General features: G+C 37.0%; 1 protein-coding gene across 2 annotated transcripts in view; it reads left to right on the top strand.

Annotated features, from left to right (window-relative positions):
* The window catches only part of LOC127642414 (matrin-3-like), a 47,966-nt gene that overhangs the window by 18,069 nt on the left and 3,668 nt on the right, over positions 1 to 26,229 (top strand). For both annotated transcript variants that reach the window (XM_052125038.1, XM_052125035.1), the window contains exons 6-16: positions 1,556 to 1,681; positions 1,793 to 1,960; positions 2,064 to 2,185; positions 5,665 to 6,016; positions 10,767 to 10,860; positions 14,569 to 14,585; positions 16,268 to 16,390; positions 19,475 to 19,600; positions 19,936 to 20,082; positions 21,285 to 21,415; positions 24,363 to 24,450. In XM_052125038.1, the coding sequence (XP_051980998.1) occupies positions 1,556 to 1,681; positions 1,793 to 1,960; positions 2,064 to 2,185; positions 5,665 to 6,016; positions 10,767 to 10,860; positions 14,569 to 14,585; positions 16,268 to 16,390; positions 19,475 to 19,600; positions 19,936 to 20,082; positions 21,285 to 21,415; positions 24,363 to 24,450 (1,494 nt within the window). The remainder of the gene's footprint in view (positions 1 to 1,555; positions 1,682 to 1,792; positions 1,961 to 2,063; positions 2,186 to 5,664; positions 6,017 to 10,766; positions 10,861 to 14,568; positions 14,586 to 16,267; positions 16,391 to 19,474; positions 19,601 to 19,935; positions 20,083 to 21,284; positions 21,416 to 24,362; positions 24,451 to 26,229) is intronic.

Here is a 26,229-nt window from a genome sequence, read left to right as displayed (position 1 = left end):
ATGGCAAACTCATAAAATCGCCCCTCTGTGAAGCAACTCTTGTCATGTGGAGGGCAATGCAGCGCTTGACGCTGGGTTCAGCCTCCAGAACCAAATTAAAACTGCCACGAGTAGTCGTCTGTCCGAGGCAAAGATGCAAAATCTAAGCACCTCAGCATCACCTTCACCTCAGCATCACTTTCACCTCAGCATCACTATCTCTTGATGCGTTTGATTATGTACAGACGAGTTTAAGTCGATGCGGACCAGGAGAATGGTTTGAGTTGTCGATTGAGTTCTGTTCAGTTAATTTTTTACGTGTTTTGTTCATATTTGAATTGTATTTGTTTTTTGTAATATTGCGTTGTTCATATGTCGTGTTTTAATAGCCTTCGCTGTCACTGTGGGGGAAAAAAACATTCATTGCTTCATGTGGTGTCTCTGTTGTTCTGTTTATCTGTTCTCTTCATAAATAAATAAATCCTGTATGTTCATGATTAAAAATGAAAATGTGAACGAAAATAAAATCTATTAAATGTCTTATCATTAAAATATGAAAATTACAATTATGGGTAATAATAGATTATGACGGAATTTTTATGACCCTGTCCATCAAATTGACGGACGGTGAGAAAGTGTAACGCAAGCACTGTATGTGACTTGTTTTTTTAGATTTTTTGCATAGCCAAATTTCAAACATTACAAGTAAACATGCTACTAAGATGGACAGAAAACATGGACAAGTTCTTGAAAAGGAAAAATATTGACGATGGTTAGCCTATGTGGGATAGCGGTGTGCCGTAGAATCTTTTAGTCGTAAAAAGTGTGCCGTGGTAGGAAAAAGGTTGGGAAACTCTGATCTAGCGCCTCGCAAGAATTTACTGACTGGGTGTTTGCCCAGTTACAAACCAATCAAAGGGTTGTGCCCCATTGCCTAGTCAGCAAAATAAACCTTGAGCATGAATGGATAAATCTTGTATCCAACCGTTTGTTTAAGTGGAGCACCGTCTGCACAGTGCGACATGCTGGGTCCTTGCCTTGGAAAGAACACCAGTCAGCAAAAAGGTGCCATTTCAGGGCATTGATCCGCCTTAGCTTGCAGTAGGGTGTCAAGCACTGGCTGCAACATCCTCTGAGTGTCAGACGAGCCCCGTTTAGGGGACAAACCTCTTAAGTCTCCACAGCTTCGGCTGAGGTTGCCAGATCGTGCATCGAGCTTGAAAGAGCAGATTCTTCTTTAATGGAATTTTCCAGAGAGGAGCATCCAACAGCTCTTACAGCTCTGAAAACAAGGCGTGGTTGGGCAACTATGCTGCAAACAACAGCACATTTTCCTTGTCTTCTGGAACCCTGCACAACACTTGATGTAGCAAGTGGACAGGAGTCAGTGTCGAAGTGACCAACTTGTAAGGGAACTGATGTGTTTATGATATTTTGCATCCCTAGTTGTATTTTCTCCTTTTGTGTTCCACCAAAGACAGAACCGCATACTAACTTGAACTAACATGAGGAATGTTTACAGTATTCCTTTTTGTTGGTATTAATTCTTATTTTAATGTTGTTTGCTAAATAACAGGGTTTTTTGGAGTTTAGTTCTCACAAAGAGGCTCAAAATATGGTAAGTCACTACAAGTTGAAACCAGCCTTCGTGAAGGAAAACCTAGTCGTCCTGTATTTATCACTATCAGCAGAGAGCATTCCTGTGAGTAGAAACCCCACTAATCACATTTCACAATGCCAAATATAAAATTTTCAGATTTGCCATTAATTTCCTGGTTAATTTTTACAATTTTGGAATTTTTCTTATTGGCAGTCACAATCCATGTTTAGTGAGCCTTTGCAAAAACGAGCAAAACGTTCAAGCACGCCTTCAGTAGTTTGCTTTTCACGTTTGCCAGCTGGAGAGGGCATTGAGGCTGAGGTCCTTGAGCTTGCAGGCATGTTCGGTGAGGTCCAGCAGTCAGAGTTCACAAACAGTAAGGTAGTGTTAACTTCCGCTCATAATGTAGAAACACAAATGCTAGTTTTTTTCTCTTCAGGTTCTTTTTACAAAATATAAAAAGGTGATTTGTGTGTCTGTCCAGGCTTTGATTGAAATGGTTGACTGGCGAGATGCAGACATCATGGTGAAGTATTACTACAGTAACCCTCTAAGGATTCAGGGCAAAGGTGTCAAAGTTTCCATGACCAACATCACAAGCCTGCGGTAAGAGACTAATTTACTCTCCTGATGTCCAGAACCCTGAAAAGGTGCTTACATTTTATACTCTCCAACATTCAAAATTTTGGAACCACTAATATATTTAGTTTTTTTGAACATTAGATTTATAATTTTATTCACCAAGGTTGAATCAAATTGATCAACAATTAAGGTAAATAAATATAATAGAAATACATTTAATTAGTATTTATATTTAAAATAAAAGCACTTGCAGCAGTGACAGCTGTGAAGTCTTACCCCATGCTCTCACGGATGAGAAGTACTTGACAAGTTTGCAAAACGGCAAACAAACAAGTTCTCTAGAGAGCAAATCGAGAAAAGATAACAGATTTTTGTGCAAGCTGCAGCAGTGTTCACGAGTTTGTCGTTGATTTGCTCAACGAGAAAGAAAATATTTGAGACACTTGCAGTTCACCTGCTGGACAAGTTGACTATGGTTTTATCATGTATACACAGTTTTAGGGGTGATTAGAAAGAATTGAGTGTGTTAAAAAAATATATATATATTAATGGTTAAATATTTTATCTTCTGTAGGGCTGAAACGATTAGTCGACGTTATCGACAACATTGATAATAAAACATGTATAGTCATTTGATCTTATTTAACGGAACATGAGATTGTATGAAACTAATCATGGCGCGAAAAGGAACCCTTCAGCTTGCGCCTGATTGCGTAGAGGAAGACAACAACTCACAAATGCACTCTAAACTTTCCAAGCAGCTTCAGGTGATGTAGACCACAAAGTATGAGAGAATTATACAAAAATACAAAATAAGTAAATTCAGAAGCACTCTTGTTGTGAAATGAAGCAGAGCTGGAGTTGCCTTTCCGATTAAGCAAAACTTGCGTGTCAATTGTCTTTAAATGAAACACCGCAGCATTATATCTTTAATGCAGTCTTTATTAAAGTTCAAATAATAAGCAGGAAATGTAAATAAGTATAAACTCAGAAACTGGCATTTCTTTGTGCGGTGGTGTTCTCTGAGTCGTGTGAAAAGACCTGATCTAAGGGGGAGAGATTGAAACTGCACTCTGCTGATGCTCGTCCCTCACTCACACACTCGCTGCAGCTAGATTATTACATGATGGCTTGTGAGGTATTTAATCATAAAATACAGTATGTCACTGTGTGTTTCTTAACATAAAGTAAATCAGCAATAGGCAGCTTTATTAAAAGGAGAGAGAGTTTGTTTTTTGTGAGTTAAAGATGGATGATGATCGAAGTGAAAAGTGAGAGAGGAAGTCTTCACCCCATGTAATGCAACAAAATATGTTTTTAATTTGTTTTTGTTTTGTTTAGTTTTTCATTATAAATATCTAAAACTCATTTAAAGCAATGTACCTTTAATGTATGAGCTATACTGCAGAAGAAAAATTACGTGTGAATGTTGTATATAATATAAACAATTAAAATATTTTAAATGATCTAAAAATTCAGAGAATATATCTTGAATATAAGTATATTTTGTCTTTTATGCACTGGCAGAAGTATAAACGTGAAAAATTCACTTGTATACAAATTAAAATTATGTTCAAGATTCTCTGAAAACAATTGTAAATATCTTATATGTTGCTTCTCAAGTCAATATATTTTGTTTTAAGGATTTTTAGACCATTTTAAATGGAAAACAAGACAAAAACACTTGATAACAATAGGATTTTTTGCAGTGAATTATTTACTGAATTAAACTTAATTAAAAGTTATTTTTGTCCTTTAATTCAGTTAATGTCTTTTAGAGGATGAGTTTTTCCTTTTTATTATTAGCAAGCAAGTTTAATACAACCTTTTAAGTCGGGGAACAAGCTGAATAAGCGGCTAAGAGCTAATTGCAATCATTGCAATAATCGCCCTAATAGTCAAATAATCGTTAGTTGCAGCCCTAATCATTTGGAACAATGCTGATTATATGTCACTGTCACCATATACTTGTGTTCACCCAAAAAGCACTCAGCATTTATTCACCCTCTTGCAATCCTAGATGTGTATGACTTTCTTCTGCAGAACACAAATAAAGATTTTTTTAAATAATTTCAGCTCTGTTGGTCCATACAATGCAAGTGAATGGTGACCAGAACTTTGAAGGACAATTGGCAGTATAAAAGTAATCAATAAGACTCCAGTGGTTAAATCCATATATTCTCTAGTGATTTGATAGGTGTGAGTGAGAAACAGTTCAATATTTACTAGTAAGTCCTTTTTTAACTGTAAATCTACACTTTGGGAGCCACTTACTGGTTGGGGCTGGTCAAAGGTAATTTCTGGGCCTTCTGAGTTCTGGTCACCTTTCATTTGCATTGTATGGACCAACAGAGCTGAAATATTATTTAAAGAAAAATCTTTATTTGTGTTCTGCAGAAGAAAGAAAGTCATACACATCTGGGATTGGATGAGGGTGAGTAAATGATAACAGAATTTAAATTTTTGGGTGAACTATCCCTTTAAGTACATTTTAGGGCTGTGAATCGGTTAACATTTTTAAACTAAACAATCTCACAGTTTTCTGTGATTAATCAGGATGAAATTATGGTGCATTATACATTACAACAACTATTAATGTTTATTGTTAAAATAATAAACAAACATATACAATATGAGGCATCTGATTGCTGGAAGTGGCCAAAAAATTTGTGCACGTGGGCGCCAACTTCCAGTATCAACTTTCGTTTTTTCTGTTTTTGTTTTCCTTCAATTCTCTTATCCTTGCCACAAAGGAGAATAGGACAAATGACTTTGTTTTTCAGTTTTGGAAAATTGAAAGTTAATCATTTTCTTTTTCATTTATAAACGGAAATCTCATCCAGTCAAAATAAGCCAATAAACCCCAAATAAAAAGGTTGATCAGCACCCTGATGTGAAGCTTGTAGAATATTACATGATGAATTTCCAGAAAAATGTATATATGGACATGACATATTGTTATTAAAAAAAAATCTTGTTTTATCTTAATTGGATGAAAATGTCCCTAATGAAAAAAGTCTATAGCAGTGTAGAAAACAATTGGCTTGGAAAACAGACAAACATTGCAAAGTTATATTATTTATTATTATTAATCTGCAATCTAAGTTATTTCTATAGACTTTATATAGACTAGTTAGTTACTATATTTAACTACAATGTAAACATTTTTGTACCATCACAATAAAAGGTGGGACGAGTCGAAATATAGTATATTAAACCTAATACTGAAATTCTACAAGATAATTTTTTCTACATTTGGTTACAAACTGTCATTTTGCTTTGCAAGATATCGCCAATGAGCTAACTTTGGTATGAAAAGATAGAGACCATGGATTTATACAAGAGACTTGAAAGTACCAACAGTATGTTGCCATTGACAACAGTCAAATACAGTTTAGCAGTCATCGTTCAAAAAATGTTACCATTCAACTGTGTGATTGACCAATCTGAATCAAGTATTGAATATAGATGTGCGATAAAAGCTAAATAAAACCCTTTTGCAGAGAGAACAGTCCTGACCCTCTGTCCAGAAAATCGGACTTAAGCAAAAACAGCAGACAGAGAGAGGAGTCGTCCTCTAGCAACAAGAACAAAAGTGACAGCTGTAGCCAGGAAACCACATCCGTCCATGTTGACAAAGAAGATGAGGCAATGGAAAGTGAGAAGCAGAAGATGCTTGATGAGGAAGGAATTCAGATGGAGGACAAACCTGGACCGCTTGATAATAGTACCAGTGACATTCCGACTTGTAAAGAGGAGGGAGAAAAGAAGGAAGATGAGAAAAGGATGGAAGAGGAGGAGCCCTCTGCGAAGGAGAATAGAGAGAGACTTTCAGAAGAGACTTTGGAGGAACAGGTCAGTTTTACATCCTACCACACAAAATACCTCAAATTGTTATAAACGAAGAATTTTATGGTAGGTGTTCTTTTTAACAGTTACTAACTAACTACTACTTTTTAACATTAATAACATGTACAAAATGTTGTACATGTAAAGCTAAGATTTTACTACAAGACTGATACTCATCAACCTGCGCACACTTGTGTCTACCTAGCTGAAATTTCTTCTCGTTGTCAGTTATAGATTTCATTAATGAAAAAGTCAGCCTGAGGGAGTCATAATACAGCCGCACATACTCCATTTACTACTGAGATAATGGTCTTGCAAATGTATAATTATCTTCTGTTGTGTTTGGAAAAAATTGTTCCGTCACCAAGTTGGGCTCTTTTGGTCTCGTCAAATGCCCAATAAACTACTTCTCATTTTGAAGAACTGACAAGACATTGTCCTGATTTGATCCAATCTTACATATTGTACAATGCAAACACCAATTGTAATTCATGGTGACTGTGTGTTTTCTAGGGTTCTCCTACACTTACAGTCAGGTCCATAAATATTTGGACAGTTACATAAGTTTCAATTTTGGCTCTGTACCCCACCACAATGGATTTGAAATGAAGCTATCAAGATATAAGTTAAGTGCAGACTTTCAGCTTTAATTCCTGAACCATTCACCCAATTTGGATATAAATCCCTTCAATTTACAGCACATTTTATACACATGCCCCCCTTTTCAGGGCTCAAAAGTAATTGGACGATCGACTGTGAAGCTGTTTCATGGCAAGGTGTGGGCTGTTCCCATATTATTTCATTAAAAATTAAGCAGTTATCTTGGCTGTCTGAACTTGATTCCAAATATGGAATTTGGATTTGGAAGCTGTTGCTGTAAACTCTCATTGTGAGGTCAATGCAAATAAAGCTGGCCATCATTAGGTTGAACAAACAAAATTAATTAATCAGAGAGAAAGTAGAATCTTAAGAGTGGCAAAATCAACAATTTGGTACATTCTTAAAAAAAAAAAAAGGAACACACTGGTGAGCTCACAACACCTAAAGGCCTGGACGATCATGGAAGACAACTGTGGTGGAGGATAAAAAAGAAATTCCTTGGTGGAGAAAAATCACTTCACAACATCAAGCCAAGTCAAGAATACTCTCCAGGAGGTAGGCGTATCATTGTCATTGTCTACAATAAAGAGAAGACTTGGGTGCAAACTACTGGTGAGCCTCACAAATTGGTAGGACAGATTATTAGACTGCCAGAAAGCATATAAAAAAGTCTGCAAAGTTCGGAAATGCTTTTTTTTTGGACAGTTGAATCTAAGATGCACCTGAACCAGAATCATGGGAAGAGATGAGTATGGAGAAGGTAATGAACGGCTCAAGATAGAATCGTACCACATTACCTGTGAATCCTTTTGGAGGCAGTGTTATGGCATCGGCATGTTTAGCTTACCAATGGAAATGGGTCACTAGTGTTTGTTGATGATATGACTGCTGACAGAAGCAGCTGGATGAATTCTGAAGTGTTTAGGGCTTTACCATCTGCTCAGATTCAGCCAAATGCTGCAAAACTGAGAGGATGACCCCTCCAAGTACTGATGAGAAGTGACCCCCAAAAAAGCTGTGAAAGCAAAAGACCTTTTCAAGGAAAATAAGTGGAGTATTCTTCTATGGCTGGGTCACTCACCAAACTCGATCCAATTAAAAATGCATTTCACTTGCTGAACACAAAACTTAAAGCAGATACCCACAAATAAGATGCAACTTAATACAGCTGCAGTAAACGTCTGGCAAAGCATCACTAGGGAGGGAACCCAGAATTCGGTGATGTCCATGGGTTCCAGACTTAAGACAATCATTCACTGCAAAGGATTTTCAATCAAGTATTAAGAATGATACATTTATTTATGATTATATTACTTTTGAGCCCCTGAAAAGGGGGTGGGGTTTGGGGGATCTTTGTATAAAACGTTTCCCTTTTTTTTTTTTTTATCCCCTTTTTTCACCAATTTTTGGAATGCCCAATTCCCACTACTTACTAGGTCCTCGTGGTGGCACGGTTACTTACCTCAGTCAGGGTGGCAGAGGACAAGTTTCAGTTGCCTCCGCTTCTGAGACCGTCAATCCGCGCCTCTTATCACATGGCTCGCTGTGCATGACACCGCGAAGACTCCCAACATGTGGAGGCTCGTGCTACTCTCTGTGAACTTACCACATGCCCCATTAAGAGCAAGAACCACTTAATCGTGACCACGAGGAGGTTACCCAATGTGACTCTACACTCCCTAGAAATTGGGCCAATATGGTTGCTTAGGAGACCTCCCTGGAGTACACACTGGATACGAACTCACGACTCACAGGGTTTTAGTTATAAAACTGTTTCCTATACCATTCACCCAATTTTGATATAGATCCCTTCCAATTAAATCTGACAGTCTGTATTTCAATCATGTCTTGATTATTTCATTTAAAATCCTTTGTGATGGTGTGCAGAGCCAAAATGCTGAATCTTGTGTCACTGGCCAAATACTTATGAACCTAACTGTAACTGACTACCAGTAGTTAAAGCAGAAAGCAGAAGCAGAACCAGCTGTTTATTGAAGGAAATCTCTTTACAATCTGATTGACACCCATCCGTCAATCTCACGTTAGCGTTGTCGGCGAAATGGAGCGCAAGTTTATGAAGCCTGGGGATGATGTCCTAGCAATCGATAAAGGACTCAAAAATAAATGGCGCTGGGCATGGATTGAAGAAAGTAGAGATGGCGAGCCTTTTGGCAGTTGGTGCCAGAAACTGAGAGAGCCCGATTTGCTCGAGGAAGCTACTGTATGCCAGCAGCGGTAAGAAAGTGCTTGCTCGTCATGATTTAGACTCCGGTCATAGAGCCGCTGCCCGTGCACTCAAACTTACCACGATGTTGCCGGGGCAACTGCTACAGCTGACACACCGTTGTCTATGACTGACCGTGTCTGCGATTTAAAAATACATGCAGAACATGATTTGTCATTCAGAATTTCGCAGCCACTGGTCACCCTGTGTAGAAAACTAGCAGAAGACAAAAAAGCGTTAACTAGCCTGTTGGTTTCAAATCAACATGCAAGTTACATGAACAATCCATCTTCTGGTCCAAATGTCTTAAAAAGAACGAGTTTGCAAGACTTTGCTTACAACCCGGAAAAAAAGAAAAAATAAGTGATAATGGCCTTGATTTTCACTTCTAATCTTCAGTTTAGCAGTTCAGTTCTTTAGCACTTTGAGCACTTGTTATTTAAGCACTTTGAGCACTTGTTATTTTTCAGAAGAAAACACTTTATTTGACATAGTACTTTTAAATAAATGGTGCAAAGCATAATCATTGAAGAGAAGTGAATCTGTCCATCTCAGTCTACCAGTTTTTTAAGCACTTTAAGCTCTTGTTACTGTATTTTTGTTATTATCGTCAATATTTGAAGATAAGACTGTCTGTGCAGTCTGTAATCTAAGCACAAATGCAATATTTCCAGCAGAATTCCATTGTTTTAGTGGATTACCTCTTTAAAGGAGCTTCAGATGTTAGTACTTCTCATAAGTGTCCACGCATGTTGATTTCAGACACACTGAAGATCCAAAATGTTCTCTTGCCTTTTGTGTTTATCAGCTTTTTCAAATTTTATGATCAGATTGTTATTTCCTTTTAAAGCTGCTCATAACTGGCAAAGTTTAAACTCTTATTTAAGCGCAGCAGTTGATTGACAGGTTAGGGGGTGGTGCTTTGATGTTGCCATGACGCATTCAGGACAGATTGGCATCTACACCTCAAATGCGATGTGGTCACATGCGTATTTGAACACATAGATATGTGGTTTTTATGAGCAGATCACTAAATATTTTAGACCCCGTTTACACCTGTATTAAGCGCTGACCACATGTGATTGGATCACCCAAAACACATCTTAATACCAGGTGTATATGGGGCCTAAAACACAGAGTTGAAACATGCATTACCCTAATGGCCATAATCTGCTTTTACAATTAATTTCTATGCAAGGTCTGAGCAAGTAGTTTAATTGTTAATTTTAAATCCTGATGTTTTTATTAATGCATATTACTCTTTTTGTTTTAAGGGGGAAGCCTAGGTTGTAGAAGTTAGCTTATTTTGAAACTGCTATAAGGGTGAAGTAACATTTGTCAATAAAATACAGTATTTATTTCACATACTTATATTTATTAATAGATGAACGTAGTTTGGTGTGAAAAGTGCAAATCAATCCCAGAGCAACAGCAAAGAACCTTGTGAAAATGCTGGAGGAAACGGGTAGACAAGTATATCCACAGTAAAACTAGTCCTATATCGATATTGCTTAGGGAGGAAGAAGTCACTGCTCCAAAACCACCATAAATAAGCCAGACTACAGTTTGCAAGTGCACATGGGGACAATACATTACAAATACAGTATTAATTTCACATACTTGTCATATTTATTAATGACTAAATTTCAAATCTTTGTTTACTAGTTTTTGTATGTCTTAGAATGTTCTACTAAAAAATACTTGAAATACCCATCCCCAGTGCCAACATCTCTGCAAGCTCAATGTTTTGTATACATATATACTGTATATATGCAGTAAATATATAAATAATACTTTCTCATATTGTGAAATTGGTCTTGGATAATCGTTTTTTTATAAAAGAGAATGAGAATGTTTGACACCACTAACATTGATTTGGTTGCAGTGTGACTGAATGTGAAGTGTTTACAGTCATATGTCTTGTTTTTCCAGGAAGGTATGGATGATGGAGAATTCCCAGAGAACCTTGAAGATTTTGTTACATTAGATGAACTGGACAACACTGCAGGGGCCGATTCAGCTTTAGGTACATACAAATAACAGCTCCTGATACCTAAATCACTTGGTGGGTCCTACATTTTTCCTGTATCCTAAGTTTTTAGGTCAATCCTAAGTCAATTGTAGTTCAGTGTTTCTTGACCATTTTACACACTCTCTCTGACCCTTAGAATTAAAGAGGCTGTTTTTTGCTACTGTATCTGTAAGACAATGTATTTCTGTTATGATTGGCCTGCTGTTGAATTGGGGTTTGCTATTGGGTTCAATACAATTTGCTGTGTGGCATGCTCTTGATACGTGTTAGCAAGGCAAATTTCATGTAGTCTGCTAACTGTGACCTTAAAACATTAAGGTGGTACTTTAAGCTTGCATTGCTCCAATATAATTTTATATATATATACACAGTGCATCCGGAAAGTTTTCACAGCATTTCACTTTTTCCACATTTTGTTATGTTACAGCCTTATTCCAAAATGTATTAAATAAATTATTTTCCACAAAATTCTACAAACAATAATGACAACGTGAAAGAAGTTTGTTTGAAATCTTTGCAAATTTCTAAAAAATAAAAAAAAAATCACATGTACATAAGTATTCACAGTCTTTGCTCAATACTTTGTTGAGGCACCTTTGGCACCAATTACAGCCTCAAGTCTTTTTGTGTATGATTCTACAAGCTTGGCACACCTATTTTTGGGCAGTTTCTCCCATTCTTCTTTGCAGGACCTCTCAAGCTCCATTAGGTTGGATGGGGAGCACAGCCATTTTCAGATCTATCCAGAGATGTTCAATCAGGTTCAAGTCTGGGCTCTGGCTGGGCAACTCAAGGACATTCACAGAGTTGACCCGTAGCCACTCCTTTGTTATCTTGGCTGTGTGCTTAGGGTCATTGTCCTGTTGGAAGATGAACCTTCGCCCCAGTCTGAGGTCCAGAGTGCTCTGGAGCAGGTTTTCATCAAGGATGTATCTGTACATTGCTGCATTCATCTTTCCCTCGATCCTTACTAGTCTCCCAGTTCCAGCTGCTGAAAAACATCCCCACAGCATGATGCTGCCACCACCATGCTTTACTATAGGGATGGTATTGGCAAGGCGATGAGCAGTGCCTGGTTTCCTCCAGACATGACGCTTGCCATTCAGGCCAAAGAGTTCAATCTTTGTTTCATCAGACCAGAGAATTTTTTTTCTCATGGTCTGAGAGTCCTTCAGGTGCCTTTTGGCAAACTCCAGGCGGGCTGTCATGTGCCTTTTACTGAGGAGTGGCTTCCGTCTGGCCACTCTACCATACAGGCCTGATTGGTTGAGTGCTGCAGAGATGGTTGTTCTCCTCTCTCCACAGACAAATGCTGGAGCTCTGTCAGAGTGACCATCGGGTTCTTGGTCACCTTCCTTAATAAGGGCCTTCTCCCCCGATCGCTCAATTTGTGAGGAAGAGTCCTGGTGGTTCCAAACATCCATTTACGGATGGTTGAGGCTACTCTGCTCATTGGGACCTTCAATGCTGCAGAAATGTTTCTGTACCCTTCCACAGATCTGTGCCTCAATACAATCCTGTCTTGGAGGTCTACAGACAATTCCTTGGACTTCATGGCTTGGTTTGTGCTCTGACATGCACTTTTAACTGTGAGACCTTATATAGATAGGTGTGTGCCTTTCCAAATCATGTCCAATCAACTGAATTTACCACAGGTGGACTCCAATCAAGTTGTAGAAACATCTCAAGGATGATCAGTGGAAACGGGATGCACCTGAGCTCAATTTTGAGTGTCATGGAAAAGGCTGTGAATAATTATGTACATGTGATTTGTTTTAATTTAAAACTTTTTTATATACATTTGCAAAGATTTCAAACAAACTTCTTTCATGTTGTCATTATGGGGTATTGTTTGTAGATTTTTGAGGAAAATAATGATTTAATCAATTTTGGAATAAGGCTGTAACATAACAAAATGTGGAAAAAGTGCACATATATATATATATATATATATATATATACAGGTCCTTCTCAAAAAATTAGCATATTGTGATAAAGGTCATTATTTTCCATAATGTAATGATAAAAATTAAACTTTCATATATTTTAGATTCATTGCACACCAACTGAAATATTTCAGGTCTTTTATTGTTTTAATACTGATGATTTTGGCATACAGCTCATGAAAACCCAAAATTCCTATCTCAAAAAATTAGCATATTTCATCCGACCAATAAAAGAAGTGTTTTTAATACCAAAAAAAGTCAACCTTCAAATAATTATGTTCAGTTATGCACTCAATACTTGGTCGGGAATCCTTTTGCAGAAATGACTGCTTCAATGCGGCGTGGCATGGAGGCAATCAGCCTGTGGCACTGCTGAGGTGTTATGGAGGCCCAGGATGCTTCGATAGCGGCCTTAAGCTCATCCAGAGTGTTGGGTCTTGCGTCTCTCAACTTTCTCTTCACAACATCCCACAGATTCTCTATGGGGTTCAGGTCAGGAGAGTTGGCAGGCCAATTGAGCACAGTAATACCATGGTCAGTAAACCATTTACCAGTGGTATTGGCACTGTGAGCAGGTGCCAGGTCGTGCTGAAAAATGAAATCTTCATCTCCATAAAGCTTTTCAGCAGATGGAAGCATGAAGTGCTCCAAAATCTCCTGATAGCTAGCTGCATTGACCCTGCCCTTGATAAAACACAGTGGACCAACACCAGCAGCTGACATGGCACCCCAGACCATCACTGACTGTGGGTACTTGACACTGGACTTCAGGCATTTTGGCATTTCCTTCTCCCCAGTCTTCCTCCAGACTCTGGCACCTTGATTTCGAATGACATGCAAAATTTGCTTTCATCCGAAGAAAGTACTTTGGACCACTGAGCAACAGTCCAGTGCTGCTTCTCTGTAGCCCAGGTCAGGCGCTTCTGCCGCTGTTTCTGGTTCAAAAGTGGCTTGACCTGGGGAATGCGGGGATGTTTCTACTCCAGACTCAGTCCACTGCTTCCGCGAGGTCCCCCAAGGTCTGGAATCGGTCCTTCTCCACAATCTTCCTCAGGGTCCGGTCACCTCTTCTCGTTGTGCAGCGTTTTTGCCACACTTTTTCCTTCCCACAGACTTCCCACTGAGGTGCCTTGATACAGCACTCTGGGAACAGCCTATTTGTTCAGAAATTTCTTTCTGTGTCTTACCCTCTTGCTTGAGGGTGTCAATGATGGCCTTCTGGACAGCAGTCAGGTCGGCAGTCTTACCCATGGTTGCGGTTTTGAGTAATGAAACAGGCTGGGAGTTTTTAAAAGCCTCAGGAATCTTTTGCAGGTGTTTAGAGTTAATCAGTTGATTCAGATGATTAGGTTAATAGCTCGTTTAGAGACCCTTTTCATGATATGCTAATTTTTTGAGATAGGAATTTTGGGTTTTCATGAGCTGTATGCCAAAATCATCAGTATTAAAACAATAAAAGACCTGAAATATTTCAGTTGGTGTGCAATGAATCTAAAATATATGAAAGTTTAATTTTTATCATTACATTATGGAAAATAATGAACTTTATCACAATATGCTAATTTTTTGAGAAGGACCTGTATATATATATATATATATATATATATATATATATATATATATATATATATATATATATATATATATAATTATCATGGAAAAAAGGCCTCTAACATTTAGATTTGTAACATTTAGTCGCACAATGCAGATAATTTAATCTTTATCAGTAACGCTTTTTTTGTCTCATTTCTTCTAGATTCTTCTGAGACACAGGTCAGTATTACAGATTTCATTTTATATCTTCAATTGTTTACTGACAGATTTTCACTTTTAATTGACTATATCACAATTCCAGTGGGTCAGAAGTTTACATGCACTTAGTTAACTGTGCCTTTAAGCAGCTTGGAAAATTCCAGAAATGAATGTCATGCCTGTTGGCAATTAGCTAATTAGCTCATCCCTTAGCATTAACTTCTGATTAGCAATTAGCTTCTGATTGGCTAATTGGAGTCAATTGAAAGTGTACCTGTGGATGTATTTTAAGGCCTACCTTGCAAAATTTGTTGGCAGAACTGAAAAAGCATGTGCGAGCAAGGAGGCCTACAAACCTGACTGTTACACCAGTTCTGTATGGAGGAATGGGAAAAAATTCCAGCAACTTATTGTGAGAAGCTTGTGGAAGGCTACCCAAAATGTTTCACCCAAGTTAAACAATTTAAAGGCAATACTATCAAATAATAACAAAGTGCATGTAAGCTTCTGACCCAGTGGGAATGTGATGAAAGATGCAAAAGCTGAAATAATTAATTCTCTCTACTATTATTCTGACAATTCAAATTCTTAAAATAAAGTAGTGATCCTAACTGACCTAAGACAGGGAATGTTTCTACGATTGAATGTCAGGAATTGTGAAAAACTGAGTTTAAATGTATTTGGCTAAGGTGTATGTAAACTTCTGACTGTACATAATAAAGGAACAATATTCACAGCAGACAATTTTACGTACGATAAGGATGGTCTTAAAATGTATTTTTGAAGACGGGAAAGTTATACACAAAATGTGCTTTTGTCGCTATAGCTGCAGTGTTTTAAAGGAGAGAAGATTTTACTGTGCTGACTGTTACCATGCTAAAGCACAACACGCTAAAAACACTCGATGCATTTTCAACAAGTTGCATTTATCAATTATTTAACAGCATCTCCCTTTATAATCACCAGTACTAAAAATATTAAATTCACCAGTTGACTTCACAAATCAACTAGACTGTTTTGGATGACTAGCTAGTTAGTCGACCATCCTTGCACATCCCTGTTGTTTGTAATATTCTGCCCATACAGCACATTTGCATACTGTGCACTAGGGCTGTCAACAGGGCTGAAAACATGAATTAAAAGTTTTTATTAAAAAACGTTTGAATTATATCCAAATTTTTAAGACATTTCAGTTAGGGGAGCTACAAGACATTTGTAATCACCAGATTTTCTAAGTCAATATTGTCACCAAGAGGGCGAATGCACACATTATAAACCAAACAGCACAGTGTTAAGTTGGTTGTTGCAAAGAACACGGAGCGCAACAGAATCGAAAAAGATATAAGTATCTCGAAATGCACTTTTCAAAATTTAAAACCTTTTCCTACAGAGTTTTAAAAATGCATTGATTATGCTGTGTGACACTGATAAGAGAGCAAGACGGAACAGCCAAAGACCTCCAACTAATCATCACTGCTCGCCACACATCTAAAATTCAACTGCACAGTTTTTGCATTTGAATGTGCATTTTACTTTGACATCCTTACTATGCACAATATACAAACTATATACCACAGCAACATTAAAACTAATAAGGTAGTATGTATGCTATTCAGATTTTAGCCACCCTTTTAGCAATAGAAGATATCTCTAACTCGTGATCTGGAGTAGAACCTGTGTGTTTTGTGTGTGCAATCTCATAGGATGGTAAAGTATTGGTGGTGTGGCCTGTCAAGAAGACTCCAGACTTGGAGCTGGCTCTGAGCATTCTGTGTGCACCCTTCAGCAGATTGGTGAAGCATTCTTTATCCTTGTACAAAAAAGAGGTCAGTTTCTTGTGATTGACTAAAACGAAAACAAACTGAAATAAAACGTAAAAACATTAAGGCATGATTTTCCATAAGGTGGTTTACTGGAGCCTTTAAACATTATTGAGAAAATGGCTATAATTATGGAGTGCATTTTCTTCAGGAGAGCAAAGAGTTTTGTTAATTGTAATGAATTACCATATTTTAAAGTAATAAAGTCACTTTAGTTTTAATGAACTACTGTATTTTAAAGTGAAATCTGTATTACTCCTGGTCAAAATTGCAGTGTTTAGAGAGAAAAAAAAAACGATAGCCTGATAGTGGATGTATGTGACCCATGAGTCGCCGACTTCCCTTCAGCTGCACAGCATGTCAAGTCGTGAAGTGACTGTGAAGAATATCTCAAAATCTGTCCATTGTATCACGTTATGCACATTTTAATTGGGAGAATCGCCTTTAAGCAATAGTTTATGTAATCAATGTTCACATTTTGTTTGTTGCATGACAAAATGCAACAAATTTTCCACTTGCTTTTGTAACATGCAGAAGCCCTGAACCACACTGTTCAGGGCTCCCGTTCTGTTCCGGTGTCTTTGTCCCTTTCTGAACAAAAAAAAAAATTATTTCTCAAAAAAAGAAAATCTCAAAATTATCTCCAAAAAGTCCCTGAAGCACTGACAACTTTGCCTCTTAAATATTGCAACTAGGCAATGCCTATCCTTTTGTTGTGATATGTAACTAGTAATGTTAATGTTGTTGCAAAAAAAATTATAATTTCTGGACGAATAAAATAATGCATACATCGACGGAACGTTTAACAATATAAAGTTAAGCAAACTTATTTACGTTGGAACTACATCACCAGCAAAACTCGACAATATGAGATCATGAAATGCAGATGAAAATCCAAAGCCTGCATAGAGTTTGCGAAGCAAATTGTTAGATCTTAATAATTGTATAATAATGTGGGTTGCTTTTGGGTATATGCTACAAGGATGGTGTGGCCATTAAAACACTTCCAGCTCACATTCTCGTTGTCCATATTGTGTTCCAGCAGCATGTTTTCAAACATCCCATAAAAGAAAGCACAGCTTGCGTGAAAAACAAGCTTTCATTGCACCACGAAAAAATATAGCATTGCAGAGGTGCCTTTTGCGTCTATTAGATTATCATTAAATTGGCCGCGGTAGTCATAAATTTAATGTTTGCTTTGCAAACTCTATGCCGGCTTTGGATTTTCACCTGTATTTCATGATCTCATATTGTCGAGTTTCGATTGTGATGCATTTCTAACGTAAATAAGTCTGCATGACTTTACTTTTGTTAAACGTTCCATTTAATTTATGCATTATTTTATTTGTCCAGAAATTACCACTTTACATATATACGTATAGGCATTGACTACATTGCAAAGCGTGCACCATTTCCTCAAGCAGCCCTTCATTTTACTTTAACTCGTGGTTGAGCTGACGCGTTGCTTCAAAGAGTTCATTGAATTGGGCAACTCTAACACGAGTCTTCCCTTTAAACACAGCACTGAAAACAGAGTGAGAGGTGTCGTAACGTTCAAATACGTCTATCTAGCTCATGTTTACATGGGCCAACAAATAAAATAAAAAAGTGCAATATCAATGGCAACATCGATATTCCCGGTGGTTAATGTCATTAAAAAAACAGAAAGAACTCCCGTTGTCACACTTCACAATGAATACCTTATGAAACATAGTAACCCGAGGTATATTCATTTAATTGTGTGATCTCATGTATTAGTAGCATCTCAAACATTATATATATTTCTTTCTTTGATTAATATTTGCAAAACATTCCTTTTTGTATTTTACAATACAAATTAACAAACAGATCATGTACCACAGCTGTCATGGGTCACCTTGTAAGATTTCATGCTTACTGATAGTGGCACCTGGTGGCCGAGGCTAGTACCACATGCTAATTGTTAGCTAGCAAGCTAAAATGATGGAGATTTTTTTTTGTTTTGTTTCTTTTGGAGAGAAATAAAAAGTTAAGAATTTTTTTTTTATTTGTATTTTTTTTTTGAGAGAGAGAGAGAGATAATTGGTATTTACATTTTTTATTTGTTTTGTAGGCCACAAAAAAAATAAAAAATTCACAGTGCGGCTCAGGGCTTTATGTAGTAACGCATGTAACTGTGTTTGCATATACAAATTAACACATTTTATTCTTTGAGTGAAACCAAATGCTTGTTGTATTCCATTCATTAACAATAGTGACTGTCGATCAAGGATATTTCTAATATTTGCAAGCCTATTTGCTATGCACTAATTATTCTGTTCAACTACTACAAGTAATTTGACTAGGGCTGTGATGCAATATTTTTTTGAGTGGATATGAAGACTAAATAAGTCAAACAAGTCACTTTGGAGTATAATTTGCAGTACCGTTAGAATGACAAAAAAGCAACTTATATTACAGAAAATACGGTCATTCGTTTGGATGTTTAAAAAATGATTCATAGCCGTGGACTACCCAATGCTACATGAGCATGAAAACAGTATGCCACAAATGCTGTCGATTGAGCTTAACTTGTATGCTTGCTTGTCTCTGCATGTTTGCTGTCCGCTCGCTCAGGATGCATATGCGTACCAATAAAATTAAGGGAATGCAATCATTCCCAACAACAGAACAACAAAGCAGAACATTTTAATAATAGTGTCTTGAAAATATGAAACTTGCTACCCTTATACCATCAGCCAGAAGGCTGAAAATTGCAACATACTAAATAAATTTTGGTATTGACGAGTACCAAAATGAAAATATTGTACTCGTGCCGTTTCTATAAAATGGTATTGATGTATGCTTGGTTCTGTCAATTTTTTTTTCGATCAACCAGATTTGAGTTTCTTTTCATCGCTACCACATTTCATAATTACTGGGCAATAGTATAATACTAAGCAATCAAACTATACCTGTATTTTTGTGTTGGAAGTATTGAGTGAAATTAAATACATTTGATACTGTTTTGGATTGCCACTTTATTTCCAATGTAAAATAAAAACACTGACATACTGTATACTTTCGGTTTTACTAATTACGCAGTTGCCATGTGTGCTTTCTTTCTTGTAGGCTAAGGTAGAACTGGAAACGGCTGAAAAAGCCCAAGAAATGCTGAGGTTCTACAAAGATCATGAGGCAACAGTCTGTAGACGTCCTGTGTCTGTTTCTATGTGCCGTACCATGAAAACAATAGAGGTATTTTTCTTTTCTTATTGACTCATTAATTCAACCAAAATAACAATGATGTGCATCTTTTTTCCAAAATTGAGCAAATTGTCATCTACATATGCTTACATACTGTTTATAAACATACAATTAGAAGCATTTTAATAAAACTGCTTGTTTTGTCAATGAAAATACATTTTAATGATGATTTTAGAACCCATTGAAACATTTTGATTTTTTTTGTGTTTCATGAAAGTAAGTCAGTGAAGGTTTTGGAACAACTTAAAGGGGAATAAATTGGGTGTGAACTATTCCTTTAGAAGTAAAAAAAATTGTGATGATTACAATTCTTTATTTCCTTTTAGAGCCCTAGTGGGAGATCTGTTTTCATCAGAGGTTTTCCCACCCAAAAGTATAGATGGAAGACGCCAGCAGCATACGGAGCCCTTTTTAATCTGGCTAAGCCCTTTGGAGAACTGACTGGCTACTTTCTAAACAAGCAACAGGGAACTGTATGTATGCACATTTACACCTTTTATTTTTTTCCTCATCACTTTCCGTGTGATGTTACATGGCCTTAAAGTGGAGTCAGAAATAATTACGAGTTCTGCATGCATGAGTGACCCAGCAAAGTTGAATGCTAGTGATAAATATGCAACAGTGATGTACAGTGAATATGTAGACTATGATTGCTTTCAATACACCTTCAGTAAACTTTGAGTCATTCTATGAAATCTATTCTATGGAGTTTTTTTTTTTTTTTTTTAAAGATTTTAAACATTCTTTCAGAGAGAATTGTGCCATCTAAATTGTTAAAACGAAAGTGCTGTAAGCAATTTTCTTTTTTTATGGAATGGACTGCAGAACATTTCCTACTCCTTGAAAGTTTTGACTGAAATAAGTGTACTGAAATATCACTCCGGTCTGTGTTACAGCACTATACTGTATAAACGGCAAACAGAAATGTGATGTGAGCCGTGTTCAGGTTTAACACCATATTTAGATTCATAACCGTTGTCAGTTGAGGGTGCTGTTTTGCTACTGTTGAGTTGGACTATTGTGAAAAGGTGCACTGAGGCTCTTCTGTTCGGTGACTGTCTCACCAGTACAATGATATCTTTGGAGGCCGTGGATTTGGAAAGATGGGTCGTGTCTAATTAAACGTCTCAGTCTCATGAATTTTATAGAATGGCTAAAATTGCTTACAGCACCATTAATATATATATATTTTTTTTATATTTGATATGTGGATGATATATATTGTCTACATAGTATGCATAGTGTCACTTTTGTTGATGACAATAAAATCTTACAAATCTGCATTTTAAATCTGAATTAAATATAACTATTGTCAGATTTTGAAACAGTTATTAAATATTGCCTAAGTCACTGCCTTCATCTCAGAGTGAATGGCTGCCGCGTGGCATTTTTCAGCTCTCATTTGCTAAATAAAACATTTAGCTTTTATATACATTTACCAACATTTTGACACTTGGTGTGCTCCACTGTCACCGTCAAGTATTTTTTTCTGACAAAATGAATGTGTGAACTCCATAGTAGGAGCTTTCGGTGTACTTGAAGGCAGCATTATCATTTGAATCAGTTTTTTTTGGACTTGCAGCAGACATGGTGGTTTGTTGAATGTGATTTGAACCCTTTCATGCTCTTTGTTATCCTTTGTCTGTCTGTTCTCCTCCACACTTCTTTTTCTTAGTGCTACATGCAATTCGACAGTACGGAGGCAGCTGAAAAAATGGTCACCCGACACATTCACTGGCCTCGCAAATTTTGGGGTCTGATGCTGAAGGTATCGATGTGCATGAAAGGAGACTCGCTGATTAACTGGTAGGTGAATGTTGCCATTTAATTCATTTCAGTACAATGTTGAAATGCAGTTGTCTTCGGAGAGTGATGAGCATCTGTGAATTAGACTGAGACCACATCTACAACAATCCGTTTGAAAACCCTGAGCAATTTGCGGGAGCAGACTCTGCTTGGCACTTTTACAAGCATATATAGGCTGCCCTGTGAATGTGCACTATTATTTGACTGGCAGAAAGTCTTCTGATTGGCTAAGCAAAGGATCTGCCCATGGACATCCATTTCCTGTTGTTTAGAAAGCCTTGGGCTGTTACAGAGACCGAAGTGATATTTCATGGCACCTATTTCAATTATAACTAACAGGTAATAAGGACGATTTCTGCATGACATTAAATAAAAACTCACTTACAGCACCTTTGATAATAATAATTCCTTACATTTTATAAAGCGATATATTTTAGACACTCGAAGCGCTTTACATACATAGTGGGTGAATCTCCTAAAACACCACAATTGTGTAGCATCCACCTGGATGATGCGTCGAAAGCCATAGTGCCCCAGAACACCCACCACAAATCAGAAATCAGTTGAGAGGAGAGTACAGTGATGTAGCCTATTCATTTATAAGGGATGATTAGGAAGCCATGATGGATAGAGGCCAGGACCATGTCTCTCCCACCAACTCTTTTCGAAAAACACTGGAATTGATTTAAATTCATTAGCGTTCACACAGTCTGAATGAACCATTAGCAAATCGGTCTAAACCAAAATAATATATCTTTTTAATTCTTATCCACCCATCCCAAACAAATTGAAACCCTTAACAGTGCATTCAGTAAGTATTCAGACCCTTTCATTTTTTTTCCTCATTTTGTTATATTGCAGCCTTTTGCTAAAATACTTTCTATTATTTTAATTTTTCACATCAATCTACACTCCATACCCCATAATGACAAAGCAAAAACCAGATTTTTTATATCTTTGCAAATGTATTAAAAAGAAAAAATTAAATATCACATTGACATATGAATTCAGACCCTTAACTTTGGCAGCGATTCTCAAGTCTTTTTGCATATGATGCAACAAGCTTTGCACACCTGTATTTGGGGATTTTGTACCATTTTTTTCTGCAGATCCTCTTAAACTCTTAAATGAACTTAGGGTCATTGTCCTGTTGGAAGGTGAACCATTGGGATGGTATTGCACAGGTGATGAGCAGTGCCTAGTTTCCTCCAGACATGATGCTTGGAACTGAGGCCAAACAGTTCAGTCTTCGTTTCACCAGATCAGGAATCTTGTTTCTCATAGTTTTAGAGTCCTTTAGGTGCTTTTTTGCAAATTCCAAGCAGGCTTTCATGTGTCTTGGACTGAGGAGAGTCTTCCATCTGGCCACTCTGCCATAAAGCCCAGGTCGGTCCATCTCCACACATGATCTCTGGAGCTAAACCAGAGTGACCATCGAGTTCATGGTCACCTCTATTACCATGGCCCTTCTCCCCCAATTGCTCAGTTTGGCCAGGCGGCCTGCTCTATGAAGAGTACTGGTTGTTCCAAACTTCTTAAATGTAAGAATTATTGAGGCCGCTGTGCTCTTGGGAACCTTCAATGCAGTCAGAATTTTTTTGTAGCCTTCCCTAGATCTGTGTTTCGACACAATCCTGTCTCTGAGCTCTGCAGGCAGTTCCTTTGACCTCATGGCTTGTTTTTTTCTCAGATGTGCATTTTCAGCTGTGAGACCTTTTCAGGTGTGTGCCTTTCCAAATCATGTCCAATTAATTGAATTTGCCACAGGTGGACTCCAATGAAAGTGTAGAAACATCTCATAGATGATCCAGAGAAATGGGATGCACCTGATCTAAGTTTCAAGCATCATAGCAAAGGGTCTGAATACTTATGTGATATTTAAGTTTTTTTCTATTTAATACATTTTTGCAAAGTTCATCAATCAAATAAATTTGTTTTCTTCTTTTTTTTTTTTTTTTTGCTTAGTCATTATGGGGCATGGAGTGTAGATTGATGTGAAAAAAATATAGAATTTTTTATATATGCACATAAGGTCTGAATGCACTGTATGCAGTCTTCTGAAGCAATATGAAAGCTTGTCTGATAAACAATCCAAAATCATTATTTGTTATTTACTGAAGATCTTCACTGAAGACATCCACCCTAGCTCTTCTTGACTTGTTCATTAAAGGGATAGTTTACCCAAAAATGAAAATGCACTTATCAATTACTCACCCTCTTGCCATCAAAGATGTGTATGACTTTCTTTCTTTACCAGAACACAAACATTTTTAGAAAAATATCTCCGCTCTGCAGGTCCATATAGTGCAAGTGAATGGTGATCAGACCTTTGTTAAGTCCTTTTTTACTCTAAATCTCCACATTCACCTTCAGATGTGAAAGTGAAACTAAACATGCAAGACATGTGACTTTCAGATGTAAAAGTGAAAGTGGAGATTCTGAAGCTTTGGATTATATACTGGAGTTTAATAGATTAATTTTATGCTGCCTTTATGGACCTGGTCACCATTTAGTTGCATTGTATAGACCTACAGACCTTAAATATTCTTCTATAAATCTTTGTTTGTGTTCTTCTGAAAAAAGAAAGTCATACACATCTGGGATTGCAGGAGGGTGAGTAAATGATGAAAGTGAGTGGGTGAATTCCCTTTAAAGAACATGAAGTAAAAATGTCAGATTTGTGAACAAATCATTCTTTTGAGTCTGAACTTTTCAATTTAACAGTCAGGTTTTCAAAACCAAACTAAACGATTCGTCCATGAATCGGACTGACTAGGGTCTAGAGTTTTTCACGAACACAATCTAAATGGAATCTCACGATGCCTTTCTGTTGCGTGAATGTGCATGTAACTTGTGACAGCCAGTGAAGATGTAACCAAATATTTTTTATTATTTTTGTTATTTTCTGTCTGTAGTGAACCCTTCTGTCTTTGCTCTGTTATTGTAGGAAACACCCTAAGGACCACAATGAGGAGAAAGAATTAAATAAGGAGTCAAAAAAACCTAAGAGCCCCAAAAGAACAGAAAAGGACCAGGTAATCAAGAGTGACACAGAGGAGATGAATGTTGACTTGGTGATTTAACCACAGCTTTGTGTCTTGCCTAAGAAAAAGCTGCCACACAGGGTGGATATTTGCACTCAGATAGTCTGGTAGAAACACTGAAATTAAAGACAAACTGTGGCCCCATGTGTCACATCAGTGGTGTTGTGTGTAAGGACGTTATGGATGTGTTTTTCATTTACGGACGACCAGAGTTCAATTTTCCTCTTTTGCCCGTTTTTCCCACCCTATTAACTGCTTCCACCCTTCATATTTCCTTTTACTTCGTGCCACTCCTCATCCTCCTGTGTGGATGTTATGTGTTGTCTTTGATATGTGCTATGGAGCATGGGAGCATCCTATAGCTTTTCTATGCAGCCACGCGCATTCACTCCTAATATCCGTCCAAACGTTCAGTTTCAGGCTGCAGATGATGTTTGGACCACTCAACACGTTTGGCAGACATGGGAATATGATAATTAGTACTTGGATTCAGAATTTATTATGCTAAATCGATTACTTGGATCAGAAATAATTATGCAAATTTCTGATTGGTAAAATGCTTCAGCTCTGGCTATCACTTGTTAGTTTGTCAGTGCAAACAACACTGAGATTTTGTTGCCAAAGTAGAAAAAAAACTGTGTAACAAGTCAAATAATTTGTATTCGTATAGTTTTTTATTTGCTTTTCCCAATGCACATTGTTCCAAAGCAACTTTACAGGAAATCAGCTGTAATGTCTGTAACATTTCTCAAACATGAGTAACTAACACTCATGGAAACATAATAAACAATTTGATAAAAAAGGGACTTTCTATAGTTTGGTACTATTTACAATTTCTCAACTTAGTCTGGATGTCCCCATATGAGGACATACATTTTTAGGAAAAATATTTGCTCTAAATATTATTATACATTTTTGTAAAATGTTTATATCGTGCTCATGTCTCAGGAGGTTAATACTATTTATAATAATGAATACAAATTAAAGGTTGATTTTTCTCGCTGTGGTTTTGTTACTGTGAAGGTCAGGGAGTTTAGAGGAAGGTTTGATCAGGTTAAAATTTACCATGGTTTTACTATAGTAATATTGTAGTAACCATGTTTTATGGCAGCAGTTTTAATGCAATCAACCATGGTGTTACTACAGTAATATGGTGTTAATATAGGAACCATTTTTTTTACTATGATTTTACTTCAAAATACCATGGTGATACTACAGTATATTTACTGTAGTTAAACCATGCTTAATTTTTGTAAAGGAAGGTTAGGGTTAGGTTTAGGTAGGGGTGGGTGTAGGGTGTCTGGGACTCTAATAAACACAATAAACACGCTATAGTGATGCAGCTTTGCTGTATATTAGTATTTAATTTGATGTGCAAAACCAGGGTATAAATTGCATTTAACAGCTAAACTGCTGCCCTAAGAAAAACTCCTTAACTGTTGTAAAATCACTGTAATGCTTTAATATGTGTGCTAAAGGTAACTTATTGCTTTAATACCTAATGGGTTTTATTTTTTAATAGAATTATTACATTGTGATTTCCAGGCCTGGAAATGTCATGGACATTTTTATAGTGAGAACAATTTTTTTTAGTTATGCTCGACAGCTAGAAATTCCTCTTTGTGGGTGCCGTCTTTATAAAATTATATTAAAAATCCTTATGTAGTCATCACAAAACATTGGGAAAATCATGAAAATTATTGTTGGAAATTGATTTGTCAAATTGAGTGGGAGCTCTTGATTCATCTCTGGCAATATTTTTGTGTTTGT

The sequence above is a fragment of the Xyrauchen texanus genome, chromosome 4 (assembly GCF_025860055.1).
Source record: "Xyrauchen texanus isolate HMW12.3.18 chromosome 4, RBS_HiC_50CHRs, whole genome shotgun sequence".
NCBI lineage: Eukaryota > Metazoa > Chordata > Actinopteri > Cypriniformes > Catostomidae > Xyrauchen > Xyrauchen texanus.
Note: the sequence above shows the minus strand (reverse complement) of the source record. Positions and strands in the feature narration are given on the sequence as shown.